The 19,082-nt window shown below is 43.7% G+C and overlaps 1 protein-coding gene across 1 annotated transcript in view; it reads left to right on the top strand.

Annotated features, from left to right (window-relative positions):
- Positions 1–19,082, top strand: part of LOC126334852 (FERM, ARHGEF and pleckstrin domain-containing protein 1) — a 648,075-nt gene that overhangs the window by 278,705 nt on the left and 350,288 nt on the right. The window contains exon 2 of the mRNA XM_049997520.1: positions 8,255–8,518. Within this exon, the coding sequence (XP_049853477.1) occupies positions 8,294–8,518 (225 nt within the window). The 5' untranslated portion in view covers positions 8,255–8,293. The remainder of the gene's footprint in view (positions 1–8,254; positions 8,519–19,082) is intronic.

The raw sequence follows: 19,082 nt of genomic DNA, 5'->3' as shown, positions 1-19,082 counted from the left end.
CACCCTTGGTGTTATTAATTGAATGACCTTACATCCTCAACACAGATAACGTTCTTTTTCAGATTATTACTAAATGTCATCAAAACCCCTTTATTAGTTCTTTTACTGAACTGTGTAGTCATTTTCTTTTACACATCTTTAAATGCTCGTCAAGAGCGTATATACACGGGGAGTGGCCAGTCGCCCGACAGTGGCCATGTTTTTTCCAGTCTTTGTGTGGGATTTGGAATTAAGTACCGTCGCTGTTTCAAATGCAGTCACGTACTAAAGAGATGTACTTGATAACCGATACCAGAACAATACTTCTAATGTATTATTTCACAGTAGATTAAAGCTGGCGTCATTCCAATATGGGTGTGTATACTGATTGTCATAAAGTAAAGCTGCACCCAGATTGACGTGACCGGCACGCTCCGAACTAGGTGGGAATCTTGCACATTATCAGCTACGCCACTGACCACAAGGAGCGAGGACCGACCGATTTTCCGCCACGTGTGAACAGATCCAGCCACAGATCCAGCCCGCATTCAGCGGGCCGACCTGCATTGTATGCAGCATCCAGTACCACTGGCAGACGGCTGCGTGACGCGCGGCCCTGCGCACACGAACCGATATGACGCCTGCAACTCACATTCCCGCAGCATCGCGCCCGATTCGTCTGGTGTCGGCAACGACTGCCGTGGGCCCTGCAGTGTGGCGGCGGGTGATTTTTAGAGACGAGTCCCGCTGCCGCTTTGGAGGCGGCGAGCATCAGGTCCGTCTTAGGAGCCGCAGTGGATCGCGCCTCCCTTCCCACATCACGCCAACTCCGTGCAATAAAGTGGGGAGCGATGTCCTGTTGTGCTCGTTCACCGTTATTCACCGTCAAAGTCGTATCACGGGACGTGAAAACGCACGTGGGCGAGGAGATGGTGACATCACAGCATTGCGGAGCGTGAAATAATAATAATAATAATCTGGCAAGGGTGATTTTTGCCACGTGGAGAGGAACGTGGCTAGTGAACTGCGACTTCGTTTTACGCTACAGTGACAACATGAAAGCTGCCGTATTGTACGGTGTTAAACATCGTATTTTGTGGATTTTCTTTCTCATAGAGTACGTGATATGAATGTAACCTGATTGAATGCATCAACAAATTGAGAAGCTCTCGAAAACACAACGTTTCGGCTACGATTTGTTATAATCACAGGAAACTACATATCGGTAGGTAATGGCTTCCTGTAGTTTACGTTTTTTGTGTTATAACTTGTGTGCTGCGAAAGTATTCCGTTTGAATGCTGCGGCTCGATGATGATCTATCAAAAACAACCCTTTTTGTTACGATTTGCACATTAAATATCAAATAATGACATATGTAGGTATAATCTCTAGACATTCTATGCAAGATCAGGAGAGCTATTTGCTATTTCGAGAGCTGCGAAAAGTAGCAGATCCGCGTCCATCTCCTTCCAGTTTTTTACACTGTTTTCTGAATGATTATGTGTCTTTGTTATTCATTTAATAGAAGTATTATATCAAAATTCGATGTTATTTATTATAAAAAATGTATTTGCTGCAATTGTTGTGGCAAAGGCCAACGACTGGCATGTTTCCCCAGTGGCCAAAAATCTTAACGTGACTGCCGGTCTACTACTGAAGGTAAACTCAAGTTACACACTGCAGGGTTTTGCTATTGTGAAACTTTATGTAAAATATATATACCTATCTGTGGGTTTATGGACTAGCTCATGCTTGTATCTTGCCGCGGCAAGTGTCTTTCTTCAATGACTGTGATCAACTTCGAGAAAGATCTCCTTTTCCATTCGAATGAAATTACGAAACGAGTCCCATCTACCTGCCTGGCAACAATGGTCAAAACCTGATATCATCATCTGGGCGCAGCTCTAATTGTGACGATGAGTGTCTTTCATGCTGGAGTGAACGAAGCAGATAGCCGCGACCCAGTGCATATGTCCAACGAACGGCATAATTAATAAACGGTTTCTCACCTAATTAATGTTTTGAACATAACGAGAACGATTAATAATTTTCGTTGTATAGGGGGACTTCAGAAAACTGTAATTACTATACGTACGTTTTAAATCTGTACAATACAAATTCGACAAAAGGCAACAGAAATATGTAAGAGACAAATTTAGCTCATTTTGTCATTACCACCACGGAAAACCTGAGAAAGGTCTTTTTGGTAAGTTACTATTCTGCGAGATAGCATTAATTAGTTGTGAGCTGCCGGCCGCGGTGGCCGAGCGGTTCTAGGCGCTTCAGTCCGGAACCGCGCAACTGCTACGGTTGCAGGTTCGAGTCCTGCCTCGGGCATGGACGTGTGTGATGTTCTTAGATTAGTTAGGTTTAAGTAGTTCTAAGTTCTAGGGGACTAATGACCTCAGATGTTAAGTCGCAAAGTGCTCAGGGCCATTTGAACCAGTTGTGAGCTGCATAGGTTAAACGCAGTAAATGAGAAGCAATGTTAATATGGATACAAAGTCTTTCTCGACCGAGTCCTTTGGTAGAAGATGTTAACAACCAAAAACCACAAATTGCAGATCGATAAGAAATAAATTTTTTCGCTTAGCTTCAGAAAAGTTGCGCATCGCATTGTTAACATTTTCCTGTATGATAGATAAATCGTAGTGTTACTGAGTTTATATCAGTTATGCAATATCACAGAATAAGATATTTACTTCATTCAGATTCACTTCATTGAGAGAGGAATTCAAGATAAATCTCATCTATCGTTCAATGTCAGCTGCATATTTTTAATTAGATTACATGTTTCGATCACTCATCATCATAATCTTCAGAACTCAGTAGTTGCGCCAGCAACCTGTCTTGTCTATTCACAGCCACATACAAGTACTTGTACTTGTACTGAACAGACGAGACGGGTTACTGACGCAACTACTTAGCTCTGAAGATGGCGATCGAAACATGTTATCTAACTCAGACTGAACAATGAGAATTATCTTAAATATCAATACTGTTGCTGATCATATATCAGCTGTAGTGAGAAAGGTGTCTTGCTCACTTCGTTCTTCCAATTTAACCTCCACTGGCCGTTCTTTCCGTTTTTATTTGCTGCAAATGCTATCAAGATTATTTACTTGTACTTTTACAGCCAACAGTCGAGGAACTTGACATGGTGCTAAAATGATTGACGTAATTATTTAACTCATACCAGTTTTACCAGCCCAGGTAGCCGCACGTATTACCGTGACCACTTCCGGAACGGGGAGGTATGTCGGCCTCGGATCGAATCGGACCAGCAGGTCGGTGTGCTGGGCAGCCAGGATGTGGTTTCTAGGCGGTTTCTCCCATCACACTAGGTAAATACCGAACTGGTTCCCATGTTGCATACGCGTAGAACATTTCGTCACACTTGCGCACAGAATTTTCGCCTTACATAGACAGACTAGATGCACCGCTTTTGTTCTAGGGAGGGGGTGAAAGGAGGCTGACGACCTTAGTTGTTTGGTTTCTGTAAACACTTACTCAGCACTCAGCATACCAGTTTTAATCAGTAAGTTACATCCGTCAAAACCTAGCGTACTACAACTATTACGAAAACCTAATTCGTTATCTCTCGCGACAGACCCGACTTAACAGCATGGGTATTCAAAAAATTGTGCAAATGGCTCTGAGCACTGTGGGACTTAACATCTGAGGTCATCAGTCCCCTAGACTTAGAACTACTCAAACCTAAGGACATCACACCATGTCCGAGACAGGATTCGAACCTGCGACAGTAGCAGCAGCGCTTTTCCGGACTGAAGTGCCTAGAACCGCTCGGTCATAACAGCCGGCAGCATGGGTGTTCATAGACGTTAAGTTATGTAGAATGGACGGACAAAAGACGTCCAATAGTAAGGGGAGATGTACCATAGTTCCATATGCAAATAACATAGCCCGAAAACGGTATCCTCAACAGTAGTATACGCATAACAGTCCGAAACTAAACAGAAGATAGGTACAAACAAGGCGTTCTGAGATTCCATCCAGTCAGAGGTGGGCCAGTCTGTGCTACACAGCGTGTTAAAAACAACCTGTTAAGGTCAGAGTATGGTGTGGGACCTCAAATCCTGTGCTTCTTACAATAAAAGTTCATTGATGCTGTCGGTACATTAGTAAAAATTAAAACACGTGGCCTACTGATTTCATTATTAACAGCATTGCACGTTACAGTATCACATGTCATAGAGCAGTGCTGATTTTGCACAATTTAATGCCTTTGCAGTGCTTTCAGGGTAGTTGATTTAATACCCAAGCTTTACCCTGCAAACATCACGGAAAAATTGTGTCTAAGGTAATCAGCCACTTGCAGCAACTTAAAGATTGGTGAGATTTGAACGTTAATCTGAAACCATTATATTCTGCTAATTTCACTGGTAACCGCGCTCTTTAGCAAGACATATATTAATCCGGTCAAGTTTTAACACGTTCGCATCGGCGCTGAAAATTGTGTTTGTCGCTGCGGGGCGACGCGCACATCCATACATCCCTTCTTCTGGCGGCATTGCTCTTCCGGTGGAGCGGGTATTGTACTCGAACGCCATAAACTACTATTGTAATATATTGATCTTTCATTTTCAAAGTGGCGTTAAGTTCACTCTTTAATAGAAAAATGAGACCATGTAAAATAATTTTACACTAGATTAATCACAAATTATATAATATCCCACTTGTTCAGACAGCTCTCTCATTGAAGAGCCACGCAAAATTGTATTCACAGCTGTTCGTTGCGCTTGGCTGATGGGCACTACATCGTACGTTAGTGTATTGCTGGTAGCATAATTGGTAGAGTCCAGAGAGATGCACCGGTGATACACGCTGGATGACAGGATCATCTAGTGTGACAAGGTTGCGCTCTACCAAACTTATGGTTCGGCACGTTGGGTACACTACATAAACTGTAGAATTACCGGTAGTATTGGTAGAGAAAGAAACGTAAATAAATGGGCAAGAGAGAAGCTAGGCGGCGTCCACTTCTCTTTTATATCTGTCTGTTGTTTGTTTTACCAGATAATTAGAATCGCACATTATTCAGTATTAGTCCATCGTGTATTTTGTATCCTTACAGAATACAAATTGTATTTTACAGGCAATAAAAATTATTTGCTCACGTAGCTTCTGCTCTTTTATGTAACCAAAGGAATTACTTTTGATGCAATTACAATGTAGATGCATGAAGATTATATATATCTTCGTGCATGTACGTTGTGATTATATATATATATATAGTTGTTATTTTGTACTCAGTAAAACGTTCATCACCACCAACAAAGGTAGGAGTTTCCTGTTACAATTAATAAATGCGAAAGTTTTTCATGAATAACAGAAACATATTTTGTTTAATTTCGATAAGGTATTGAAGCAATGCTTGATATATTTTTGTTTTGCAGTTTTTTTTATTTTTTCCTTTTTGTTGAGAAAATTGCGTTTTCAAGCCCTTTATGATAAATTCGCATTGTTTTCTTTACTTTTGCTACAATATCCCACAGTTTCACGTCACAAATCAACAATTTTCGGATAAAACCTTAATTAAACATTGACAGTTTCAATTTTGCTATAAATGCTATTTGCTTTTAAGTAACAGTTTATGTAGAACAAAATGTCCCATAGGTTAACTGACTCTTTATCTATCCTCACTCAGTTTCTAAATGGTTTACCGCTTCCGTTTTTTGGGGGAATCTAGTAAGACACTGGTCGCATGCGTAAAAAAAGCGATCGTTATGAGGCAACGCCCGATATTTATGCAACACACCTGACATACATGTAATGTGGGTATGACCGTGATCGACCAAAGCTACTAGGAAAACAACCGTTGTCTACCCGCTTACTTATGATTGTCTGCGGCAACCTGCAATAGTTTTACAACTCTAAGCGTAGCCACCGGTGATACAAGCCGGCGTGGACGGGTTAAATGCACACTTCTGCGCGCTCGTCGTTAATTGTCTGTTTTATAGCTGTGGCTCCAGAACAGCGTGCTTCGGACCTACGGTTATCGGGGAAATTTTGCCCGGTTAACGTTCCCTCCTCTGTACTGGCCTTATCAGGTTGTGCATCGCCACCCTGAATACGTTCTTTATGAATCTTTGCTTTTACAAAGTAAGTCTCACTGGCCTTCCTCTGACGCGCCACCACTGGCGTTTTCTTCGTGGAAAAACTTTACAAAATTCCCATCCACTCCTCGCAAGCGAATTGCGAACCCCGTTGACACGACCTCGTCGAGTATTTCGTCAAACAGATTCAGGACAGGTCGTGCACAATGTAGCGGCGCCGGGTACACCGTGTAGCCATCCATAATGAGGCTGGGTCTTTTGTGCCAGCCTGCCATTACAGATTCAGGCGGTGAGCCGTTGGCCGCTGCTGATAATTGGAGTCCTAACAAGTAGGCTAGTGTGCGCCGCATTGTGCGCGGGTCGGCCGCCTTAGCCTCGCTTCATTTATTACTCGGGCTCCGCTCTGCTCCCAGCTTTGTTCCGCGGATCTCCTGAGAGCGAAGGCTTTGCTACACGGACCCTGTACATTTATCATTACCGCGGGGAAAGGCGCGTAAATCTGGTCCGGCACATGTGGCTTTCCCTTTGCCATCAAAACTTTATGGCCCTCGCGTCACAGTGGTTTGAGAAGTCGGAGAATGTCGTCCCAGGCCGGGATGACAGAGACGTTCGTCGCTTTTTGTTGGATTCATTAAGAACCAGAACTAGCTGCATAACACGTCCCAAAATTCAGCTTAAGCAGACGTATTTAAGTGGGCAGTGACGCCGCTGTCACAAACCGTGCCAAATTTTCGCCCTGCAGCGGAGTGTGCGCTGGTATGAAACTTCCTGACGGGCAAGCGACTCTACCGACTGTCTCCGCTGTATCCTTTCTTCCAGGAGTGCTAGTCTTGTAAGTTTCGCAGGAGAGGTTTTGTGAAATTTGGAAAGTAGGAGACGAGCTAATGGCGGGAGTAAAGCTGTGAGGATGGTTCGTGAGGCGTGCTTAGGAAGCTCAGTCGATAGAGCACTTACCTTCGAAAAGAAAAGATCCCGAGTTTGAATCTCATTCGGGCATACAGTTTTTTCTGCCAGGAAGTTTCATATCAGCGCACACTCCATTGCAGAGTGAAAATTTCATCCTGGAAACTTCTCCAGGGCGTGGCTAAGCCATGTCCCCGCTGTATCCTTTCTTCGAGAAGTGCTAGTCGTGCAAGTTTCGCAGCAGAGCTTCTGTCAAATTTGGAAGGTACGAAACGAGGTACTGGCGGAAGTAAAGCTGTGACGACGGGCCGTTAGTCGTGCCTGGGTAGCTCAGTTGCAGGGCACTTGCCTACGAAAGGCAAAGGTCCCGAGTTCGAGTCTCGGTCCAGCACACAGTTCTAATGTGCCAGGAAGTTTCAGAAGTGAGGTTGTGGCTCTGTCAACATGGTCATACATTCAGCAGTGACGTTATCCATAAACTTGGTACTGTGTAACTATATATGGAAAAACGAGAAAAATGAACTGTCGATAGAAACGTGTGTCCATAACCGTCATCCAGCGAGGGAACAGGGCATCGCTTTCATAGGAGACAACGCATATGTATGCAACAGCTAGCTTTATCTTCTCCACTGGCGATCGTGGCAATCAATCGCGATCACTGAATAATAACAGCGAGACATTTCGCTAGCAGTCTTTCAGCGCACAAAGCAATGTTTGCTGCCGAAGGGGTGGATTAGCGGCAGGCGGTGGCGCCTGTATCTTCGACGCTGTGCAGCGCCGTTGGATGACGTTTCCGGACACGGGTTCCTATCCCCGATTTGTTTCTTAAGACGGCCTGTACAACCCCTCGAAATTTGTCGTAACATTTCTGGTACACCGTGTATATTTGAAGCTATAAGATGTAAAAAGCCGAGGAATCATACATGATCAACCTGTATATCAGATGTTAAATCATTTCTCTTTATCAGAAATGCTCTTCTTGCTGTTGTCAGTCATTATTTCATATCTTCTTTGCTTTTGGCGAACGTGAGTAATCTTGCAGGCCAAATATCATATCTCGTCTACTACTTTGTGTCTTTTTCCTAAGCTTAATGTAATATTTTTTAAACAGTTACTCGTATTTAAAAATACAGTTGTAAAAAAAAAAATGCCTGGTACAAAGAATAGAATAAAGAGAGATTAAGTTGGAAAAATACCGCATTAGGCGGGTTGTTGTAGTAGTGGAAGCAACTCATGACCCTGATGTCCCGCTTACCGTGCTAGTCAGTAAGCGTGTGTGTTGTGTGTGTTGCAGGGCGCGCGGCAGTCGCCAGCTCGTGACGTCTGTTGAGCGATGGAGGGCGGCGGCGGCGGCTCGTGCGACGGCGGCGTGGGGGTGGGGCTGGGCGTGTCGGGGGGCGGCGTGGGCGGCGCCAAGCTGCCGCACTCGCACTCGACGCCGGCCGGCGTGGACGGGGGCGGCTCCCGCACGCCCCCCGCCACCCCCAAGAAGGCCGGCAAGATGCTCGCCGTCAGGGTGCAGATGCTGGACGACACTGTCACCATGTTCCAGGTCCAGGTCGGTACCAGTCAGGGCGAACGCTAGTCTCACTGTAATGCGGCTTCAACAGTACACACGTACACTCACACTACTTTTCCCGCCATAAATTCGCTTAAAATATAGTCGTAGTCCCCTTACAAGTCGACACACTACAAATTCCCGACAGGCGGTCGGCCGCAAGAGCTGCTAACACCATTAGAGAAAACGTTTGTTTGCTTTAGTCTACAGTCGCACTTTTATTTTCTCAAATAACTACCGGTTTCGGTATCAAACACTACCATCAGGCCAGCCTACGATCACATACATCTCACTACACAGTTAAATCACTCTTCTGAAGATCAATGAAACTATATGATTCTTGAGACTAATCTCAAACATCTGTGATGTATACATGCGAACTGAAGTGACGATAGAAAAATTTTAGCAGAGACAGGATTCGAACTCAGGATACCTTCTCACTAGCCAGATGCGCTAACCACTACGCCAATCCGGGACAGCGGCTTTGCATAACTGCACGGACTACCCTAGCACGCCATCCCCTCAGTCCAAATTCCCATTCGCGCCTCAGCCCACGTGGACTTCCTCCTAAACTCTTAACAGCACTGCTGAGGCTGTCCAACTGTATTGGAATAGCACCTCAGCATCTAACGAAACGGAGGATCCTGCCTAAAACCCAGGCGTAGCTGCTTTAAATCAATGAGGCCCGGGTGGTGTAGTGGTTAGCACATCTGACTAGTGAAAAGGGGACTTAGGTTCGAATCCTGGCCATGCTATGAATTTTCAGTCGTTCCACTGCGTATATATACATATATATACACACCACAGATATTTTAGACTCAAATCGTCTCTCGAACCGAGCTTTATTATTATTATTATTATTATTATTATTATTATTATTATTATTAAAAGGACCTATACCTGGGTGTCAGGCAGGATCCCCCGTTGCCATCAATGCTGAGATGCTATTTCAATATAGTTGGAGAGCCTCTGCAATGCTGCTCGAGTTCAGGAGGAATACCAAGTGAGCTGAGCAGTGAATGAGAACTTGCGTTGGGGAGGGAGGCGTGCTAGGTAGTGGTTAGCCCATCTGGCTAGTGAGCAGGAGGTATGGCTTCGATTCTCGGCTTTGGTACGAAGTTTCATCCGTCGCTTCAGTGCGCGTGTATACATCTTCTGGAAATCTTTAAAAGTACGTTCCTATGCGTAATTTCTCAAGTTTTCTCCGCGCGATTGACCGACAGTGTACTTTCAGGTGTTCTGCCGAGTTATTTACATTTTCTTCACAATAATTCGACGATAGACTCGGTCGATGAAGTATTGCACAGAAAATGGAAAATACAACTCGGTAGAACATCCAGAAGCTCACTATTACTTCTCGATAGGATAGTTAAAAGTGGATCCTAAAAACATAGGCAACTCCTTAACGTCAAAATGACTGACCTCAATAGGTGTGTCATGGTACCAGTAAGTAAAAGTGTGCGCTGTTCGTTGCACATAGAAGTAAAGCAAAATGACAAGTGAACCCCCTATGTGCAGAGTCTTTTTTTATGCAAGGCAATTACGTTAAGCTTTTTAATATACAAAACGAAATCAGCAAATCGATATATCCTAGCCAAGTTCATTCATTGCTAGTTTATATTCGTAAAGATAATACTGTGGCTCCTAATTTTATCACTGACGTAAGATTTCGAAAATATTTAAATCATTTAGGTAAAGAGAAAGGTCTACTGGTTCTTTAGTCTACTACGAAACTAACAGCGCTAGCTATTGGTTCTTTGTTGTACTACACAGTCTTAAACGCAAACATTCCAACTACTAAGTTGGGCCAACACCTAAAACTTTAAATTACGATTTCTTTATTCTCCTTGATCCTATTTTAATGAAATAATGCCTATACGCTGCACAAGCTGTGCTCAAGTTACCTGTGAAAACCCCATGAAAATTCGTCTGGTAGTTTTGAAGATAAGCGTGTTCAGGCAGACACGACGGTTTTACAGTTTTATTATTTGTATAGATAGGTAGAAGATACAGATTTTTAGTCACGATGTACAGAAATAAAACACGGAATGTAACAAGCTGATGAACGCTGTTAAAAAGAGGGTAGATGGAAGAGTAACACATACAAAGTGGTGCGATTCCATTGATCGAGTATACGGTGCGATTAACAGCAATTTACATAATGGTGCTAACCGACTTTGCTGGCTATAATTATCTTGTCGTAGAGTTACTATTTACTTTTAGTTCTTTGGGGTGTAATGTCAGACATTACCCGAAGTATTTTTGTGACACGAAAGTGAAATATTTCTACAGTGTTAACGCCTCGTGACCTCTTTTCTCGCGCGATAAGTCCCGTACAAAATATTTTTTTCTTTCTTCTTCTTTGTGTTAGCTTGTATGGCCGGAACGCGGCCAACTCCAGACTTGTTGAAAGCAGCTTCCCGTGAAATATTCCCGTACTTTGCCAGCGTCGCACACCCACCACCGCCCTTTGCCAAAGCAGAAGGCAGCAGGCTGTGTTCCCAACTTGGTACGCGAACAATGCCGGGAGCTGTCCTGAAGTTCTTGTATAAATACAGAGACAAACAGAATCAAAACTCAAGAGTCGAGCTCTTTCGCAGTGTGCTACAAATGCAACCCGAACACGCCATACATTTTCCTTCCTCGTGCATTCCTTATAAAGTTCCATTCGTTCGGGTCAGTACCTCCAAATGATTATTTTGGGAAGTTTCCAGCAGTAGTGTGTCTAAAGTTCAGCAAACTTGGTACTGTAGAATGAAATCTATCAGAGACTCCAGGTTCCTTAGCAACAGTTTTGTAGCCACTGTATATTAATGTGGCGTGTTAGCTGCAAGGCAGCCGTCCTTCCAACACGGACAGTGCATTTTTGCCTACATCAGATTACAAAGGATAATTTTGTGAAATACGAAGTGAAGCCCACTGCTATAATGAAACTTAGTAATATGTTGTATTCGGCAACATTTACTCGTCTTTAGGCTACACAGTGGACTGCGTTGCTATTCTCATTATTGTGCATTCAGTGAAAACAAATCAGTGGAACTACTGGCGACTTGGGGGACGCTAAAGTTTAAGAAGATTATGGATCTGACGAGTAGGTCATTAAAGACGCAGCACTATGTCGGACTGGAAGACAGGGAAAGAAATCAGTCACGCCGTTTGCAAAAGAACCATACCAGCACTTGCCGTTAGTGATTTTTGAGAAACCACGGGGTACCTAAGTCTGCATAGCCGGAAAGCGGATTTGAACTCCTATCCTTCATAGGACGAGGAATTCCGCCTTATGCAAGACACCTTTTCAGTTTCGTTTTAGCCTGACGTGTTTCAGCAATTGTTGTGCTATCTTCAGTGGGTTATTATATTGTCTTACTGTAAAATTCTTGTTACATATTAACATTTAGAGAAACTTTTGATGCAAAATATTTACGATTGTGAATGAATAACTGTTATAAAATATTGTACATCATTTGTCTGCAGTTCACAGTTGAGATATGTATTAACGACCTGATGCACTGTGTGTTGTTTATTATAGTGTGTCTAAAGTTCTAGTTGTAGATTAATTGGCAAAAGACAGGATGTATGTATTGCGTATTGAACCAGGGACCTAGAAACGGCGGAGTGGCTTCGTCCCGCCATAGCTCTCAGTGGTTCACAACCGCCGGCCGGAGTGGCCAAGCGGTTCTGGGCGCTACAGTCTGGAACCGCGCGACCGCTATGGTTGCAGGTTCGAATCCTGCCTCAGGCATGGATGTGTGTGATATCCTTAGGTTAGTTAGGTTTAAGTAGTTCTAAGTTCTAGGGGACTGATGACCTCAGACGTTAAGTCACATAGTGCTCAGAGCCATTTGAACCATATACCGACATTGTCGATGATGATGATGATGATGATGATGAGATGTGCTTTCGGCCTCCGAAGATAAGATTGACCCAAAATGTCAAGTCCAAGCCTGGAATGGCTGCCTTTCAGAAGTAGGTTTACGACTCAACGTAAAGGAAACGCAATATCTCAGGAGAGATGTAAACGACTCGGATATCATCAGAATCAATCATGTTGACCTCCCAACAACAAGAGCTTTTAAGTATCTAGGCTCCACAATTGCTGCTGCTGGTGGAAACGTCAGCACTCAAATCTCTAACCGCCTGAGCAACGTGGCTCAAATGGCGTTCTGTGACTGATGTACCCTGTGATCGAAGATTCCAAACAGACTCAAGTCGAAAGTGTGCCGATTTGTAATCCGCTCAGTTTCACTGCATGGTGCAGAATGCTAGCCTTCAAGAAAAGAAGAGGAACAGCTCCTTGCTATCATGGAAACAAAGATTCTCAGGCGACCACCTGGATAATGTCGCAAACGATGAAATTCTCAAGTTACATGGGGTAGCACCAATAGCAGACAAGACGAAAGCCATCTACGATGGTACGGACATGTTCTTAAAGCAGACGCAACAACAGTGGCAAATACTACTTTTAATTTGAGAGTAAATGGTAAACGGCCAGTAGGACAATCTAGGCAAAGATGGCTTGAAACTGTGGACGAAAATCTACAAATGTCAGGCCTGAACCCAGGTCAAACACAAGATTGGATAAAATGGCGACACAGAGCCAAAAAAGCGGACCCGATCAGCATGTGGGACAAACGCTAAAGAAGAACACAATTTCTCTCGAGGATTTTGTTTTTTCGTAGCGTCCCAGCACAATCCATTGAGTGCCCGATGTTTGATTTCAGTTGATTCCAAGTTTTTTTTTCTGGCGTCAAACACCCGTGTGATGCAATTTCATGTTACGCGTGGCCTTGCTACAGACTGTAGTTCATAAGTGGCTGGGTGAGGAAATAAAACCTCGTGTTACATTAAAACTGTCTGTCGGGCTGAGGACCGAATCCCAAGGGGCCGGCCGGGGTGGCCGTGCGGTTCTAGGCGCTACAGTTTGGAATCGCGCGACCGCCACGGTCGCAGGTTCGAATCCTGCCTCGGGCATGGATGTGCGTGATTTCCTTAGGTTAGTTAGGTTTAAGTAGTTTTAAGTTCTAGGGGACAGGAGAGCATCAACAGTAGGTGAGCGGCACCGAGAGACTGAAATTTGAGTCTGATCTTAAGCTGTGCTCTTTTGTCTCAGTTAGCAAGAAATTTGCCTACAAAAAGTTTAACCAGTGAAATAAGTGAAAGCTTTATTCTGAGTTAGACACTGTAAATCGGACAGAAGCATCAGCATAACACTATGCCTTGTAAAGCACCAACCGCACCATAGACCCAGTGAGGTAACAAAAAGAAAGATTCGTTTCTCTTTTTGCACTATTGCGTACTATCACTCTGTGAGCCGTAGCGCAACGTCTGCGCGGCTGCTGGAAGCATAGGACCTGTTTGAGCGTATCGACAGTAATTCATTCATGAATTCGTAACGCGAACTGACAGACTGCGCCTGGTGTATTATGCACGCGTGACATTACGTCCCTATTGGTCGGCTCGTCTGCGCGTTTCACCCAAGGCTTTGTACAGCCTGTCGCAGCCTCCTTGCGGTATTTTTTTAAGCAGGAGCGCATCTTCTGTGAGAGTGCCATTTCTTCCTTTTGTGTGCGCCCCGCGGGGGGTCCATTCGCGGTTAGCAGAAGCAATTGTTACTGAAGGATCTACATTGCATGAGCCGATACGACTGCCGTTACCCTCGTTCTCCGTTATCTGTATCTGCCATCTGGCATAGATCTCAACCTCCCGGTCCGATGCAGCTACTGGTGATCAGCTCTGAGACGCTTGAGAGTTTTTGTCCGCAGCTCGTGGTCGTGCGGTAGCGTTCTCGCTTCCCGCGCCCGGGTTCCCGGGTTCGATTCCCGGCGGGGTCAGGGATTTTCTCTGCCTCGTGATGACTAGTTGTTGTGTGATGTCCTTAGGTTAGTTAGGTTTAAGTAGTTCTAAGTTCTAGGGGACTGATGACCATAGATGTTAAGTCACATAGTGCTCAGAGCCATTTGAACCTTGAGAGTTTGGAAGGTACAAGAGCTGTTCTGTAATAATAGTAAATAACTACTAATTTTTTACAAAAAATCTTCGTTTGTTTCTCAATATTATCCCCACCAACACCACCATCATCAGTATTCTGCCAGAAGGCAAGTTTTCACATGGTAGTTCTCCAGGCTGTCCGGTCTTCTGCCATCCTCTTGAGGTCTGCATAATTTCCTCTTCCCTTTATGTCGTCTATCATCTTGTATCTCCTTCTTCCTCTCAGTCCTCTCCCACAAACCAATCCTTCCATAGCATCTACTAGCAAGCACCCCCTTCTCAATGAATGTCCCAACCAGTTCTTTTTCCTTTCCCTTACAACCTTTAGCATATATCTTCTCTCACCAACCCTTTCCAATACTCTTTCATTACTCACTCTTCCCATCCAGCTTATTCTCTCCATTCTCCTCCACATCCACATCTCAAATGCTTTTAACTTTTTTTCATCCTTTCGTCTCAATGTCCATGTTTCTGACCCGTATAGTGCCACACTTCAGACAAAACATTTGCCAAGCCTTTTCCTTAGTCCTTTATCTAATTTGCCACATCAGAGTCTCCTCTTTCTGTTGAATGTCTCCTTCGCTATGGCAATTCGAGTTTTCACCTTCTGGTGACATCTCAAATCTTCAGTTATTGTGCTGCCGAAATATTTAAATTCATTTACTTGGCTAATGGTGGATTGTCCTATTTTAATATTGGACAGCCTGCGTCTCATACTGATGACCATACTCTTTGTTTTTGCTGTGTTTATTTGCATCCCATATTCCACACAAGCTTCATTCAGATCTTTGAGCATGTTATTCACTGTCCGCTCACTTTCCGCCACTAATACCCTGTCATCAGCAAATCGTATACATTCTATTCTCTTTCCACAAATACATATTTCTCTTTTCCCATCTACGGTAATCGCAGTAATCAAGGTATACGTTAAACAACAGTGGGGAAAGGCAACAACCTTGTCTAACACCTAGTCCAATGCTGCTTCTTTCTGACATTTCATTTCCAACTTTCTGGTGTAAATATAGATCCTGCATCAGTCGTCTCTCTTTCCAATCTACCCCTTTCCTTTTCAAACTATCCATTAGCTTGTTCTACTGAACTCTGTCAAAGCCTTTTCTAAACCTATAAAAACAGCAAAGATTTCTCTACCCTTTTCCATGTATCTTTCCCCTCTAGTTCTTAGCAGGCCAATAGCATCTCTTGTTCCTCTTCTAAATCCGAACTGCTCCTCTGCAATCCCTGTATCCAGCTTGCCATATATCCCCACCCTTGACTATTATTCGATTCAACGAATTTCCCTCTTTTTTATTCATTCGAAAAATATATTTTATCGTGCTCTGCAAAATATTCATTGACGGCAACGATCACTTCCTCATTTGAAGTGAATTCCTTCCCGTGACGTCAGATTTTGATATCGAGGGGTGGGGAGGAGACACTAGAATCTAAACGTGGAGAGTAGAGTGAATGTCGAACCAATTCTAACGCAGTTCATGAGCTTTCATCACCGTGACTGCAACTGTGTGAGAGGGTGCGTTATCGTGGTGCAGGAGTGGATTTTGCGAGTTAATTTGGATCGCTCCAGAATGCCTTGCGAGGGGTCCGGGTTCGATTCCCGGCCGGGTCGGAGATTTTCTCCGCTCGGGGACTGGATGTTGTTTTGTCTTCAGCATCATTACCCCCATGTCGAGCCCCACTACACAAGCGTGCGTTAGCGACCTCGGCCACGGAGGCGGATTGGTGTTACTGAGTGAACGAGAGGTACTGCCAGGATTGAAGCTGTTAGAGCGGATCGTGGTGGCTACTAAGTTGGTAAGATCATTTTCCGCAAAACAGAAGCTTCCCGATTCGAATCTTGACCAGGAAGTTTCAAAACAGACGCACAACCCGCTGTGCAGAGTAAAAGATTCAGTTTCGTCTTCGCCATCTTCGGCGTAGTTTCACTGTCCGTTGTCCACTAATTTGTCTACTAATCCAACTCTGGTGACTGAAGGTCGATAAGAGGGTTCATCCAGCCAAGAATCGGCGCAAAGGTCCTGCAGATTGCAGTTATTTCCGTTAATCCAAAACTAAATAATTTTGGCGTTGGCTGTGAGTCTCCAGGGATTTCATCCGATTTTTGAACAGTGCAGGCCTCACGCAGCCAAAGCTTCAAATGCAAGTCTAATAACAGCACGAAACTGTTTCTTTAACCACTCCGCAGCAGTAACTACAGTGGTGACACCGCTGTCAACAGTTAACTTCATAGGGCTCACTCTTCAGACTTTGCTTACAACCCTTCAGCGCTTCCCAGTAGTGGTGATGTGTGACAGAATTCTCCACACTTTCATGGAAGTTATTTGCAGTGTGTAAGTCCCACCTAATTGTTAACACAGCCACAAACGAATGAGTGGTTTAAGTCCTACCTACAGAACAGGAAGCAAAAAGTTTCCTTATATGGGTCAAGTGATTTAAAAAAGTTTGCCACTTCATCTAACTGGGGTGAAATTACATTAGGTGTTCCTTAGGGTTCAATCATGCATCTCCTTCTGTTCTTGATATATGTGAACGACCTCCCTTCCTATCTGAAACAGGAAGCTGAACTAACACTGTTTGCTGATGATGCAAGCATCATTATTAATCTAGTAAAAGTAAGTCAGATTGAAAATGATACAAATAAGGTCTTTGGAAAAGTCATTAATTGGTTTTCTGCAAATGGGCTTGCTCTAAACTTTGAAAAAACGCTGTACATCCAATTTATTGCTGCAAAAAGTACAATTTCTTCAATAAAAATAAAATTCATAAAATATATAAAATTCGTATTTTGGATCTCCTAAAGCGACTAGGTTCAGCAACTATTGCGATCAGAATAATTGCCAATTTTGAGGATATAGAAATTAGTAAATTAACAACTTTGCATACTTTCAATCTCTGATTACATACGGAATAGTATTTTGGGGTAACTCAACATTTAGACAAAAAGTATTCACTGCTCAAAAGAAAGTGGTTAGAATAATGTATGGGGTTCATAGTCGCACATTTTGTAGGCATATTTTTAAAATATTGGGAATTCTTACAACAGCCTCACAATACATCTACTCACTAATGAAATTTGTTCTCAACAACACGGACCAGTTTAAAAACAAAAGTGACATTCATGATTATAATACCAGAAAGAAGACAGACTTACACTATCCTTTGCTCAACCTATATTTGAGACAGAAAGGGGTAAATATGCTGCTATAAAAATTTCCGACAAATTACCAGATGATATAAGGTGTCTGACAGACAGCAGTAATAGCTTCAAAAATAAATTGAAATCATATCTCCTTGGCAACTCCTTCTATACCATAGATGAATTCTTGAATAGGAATAAATAAATATATAAATATAGTATATGCATTTTGTGCCATTTAAGCGAATGGGGTAAATAATAGAAATATTAATCTTTAACTCTGTATATACAAAGTTTTATCTCATATGTCCATTTCTTGTGCACTTGACACGTTCCACATCATAACGGATACCATACCGTGCGATTGATCAATGGTACACGCAACCAACCAACTAACTAACTAGCTATTTCTTTTAATGTGTCAACTATATTTTGTACCTCAGAAGATTTACTGTTTTGAAACCGAATTCGGATTTATAATGCTACAATGTTACTTTGTACATCATTCCGTGTTAAGTGAATTATTTAGTGGCTGAGCTATAACAATGGGATGTGCCGTTTCGTTTCTTCTGCCTGTGAATTATGTATCACTTTAACTTATGGGTGGCAACGATGTATGCTTTGGGAGTGCGGTGTTGCGTTTCGGGTCATTATGGAAATGGCTGGAAGGGAGAGGGTGAAACATGGTCCCGGCGTATAGTCAAATCCCAAACAGCGTCAAGGGGGCGCCCCGCCGTGGTTAACGTGAGCTTGTGACGGATCTCCATCGTCCGTGTCACATTAATGTGACCACCCGTCACAAGTCTGAATATGGTCCCCAAGGCTAGATGCATACTTTTGTTGATACAGTGTGCATTCCCGAACAGCGAGACCACCCAGGGAATGCCATGTAAACATTCCCCTGACCGTAACGCTTTCTCCAACGGGGTGGACTCTTCTGACGATTGTTGTAGGGCGTTTGCTTTCACACGTTTCACGCCGATGGAGCGCAAAACGTGATCCATCTGAAAATGCTACCATCGCCACTCAGTGGTCGTCCAGTTGCCGTATTGCCGTGCAGCCTTCGTCACCGATGGGCAGCACTTGGGTGCACGAACCAGGCGCCTGCTGCAGCCATACGCAGCAACGTTCTCTGAACGATCGTTGAGGAGACGCTGTTGGTAGCCCCCTTGGCTCATGTGGGCGATCAGTTGCTCAGCAGTTGCTCGTCTGTGCGCCAGTACACGTCTACGCAGCCGTCGCGTCGTTCACCCCCTGTCGTCTATGACCCGTGGTGCACGCGTCATTTTCCCACGCACGGTATACTATAACAATGGCGGCACGCGAACAGTTTACGAACTAAGCCTTTTCGGAAATGTTTCCACTTTTTTCCCGAAAACCAATGATCATGTCATTTTCTAAGTCTGATAAATCTCTCCGTATGTG

The sequence above is a fragment of the Schistocerca gregaria genome, chromosome 2 (assembly GCF_023897955.1).
Source record: "Schistocerca gregaria isolate iqSchGreg1 chromosome 2, iqSchGreg1.2, whole genome shotgun sequence".
Taxonomy (NCBI): domain Eukaryota; kingdom Metazoa; phylum Arthropoda; class Insecta; order Orthoptera; family Acrididae; genus Schistocerca; species Schistocerca gregaria.
This window is presented reverse-complemented; position numbering and strand designations above follow the sequence as displayed.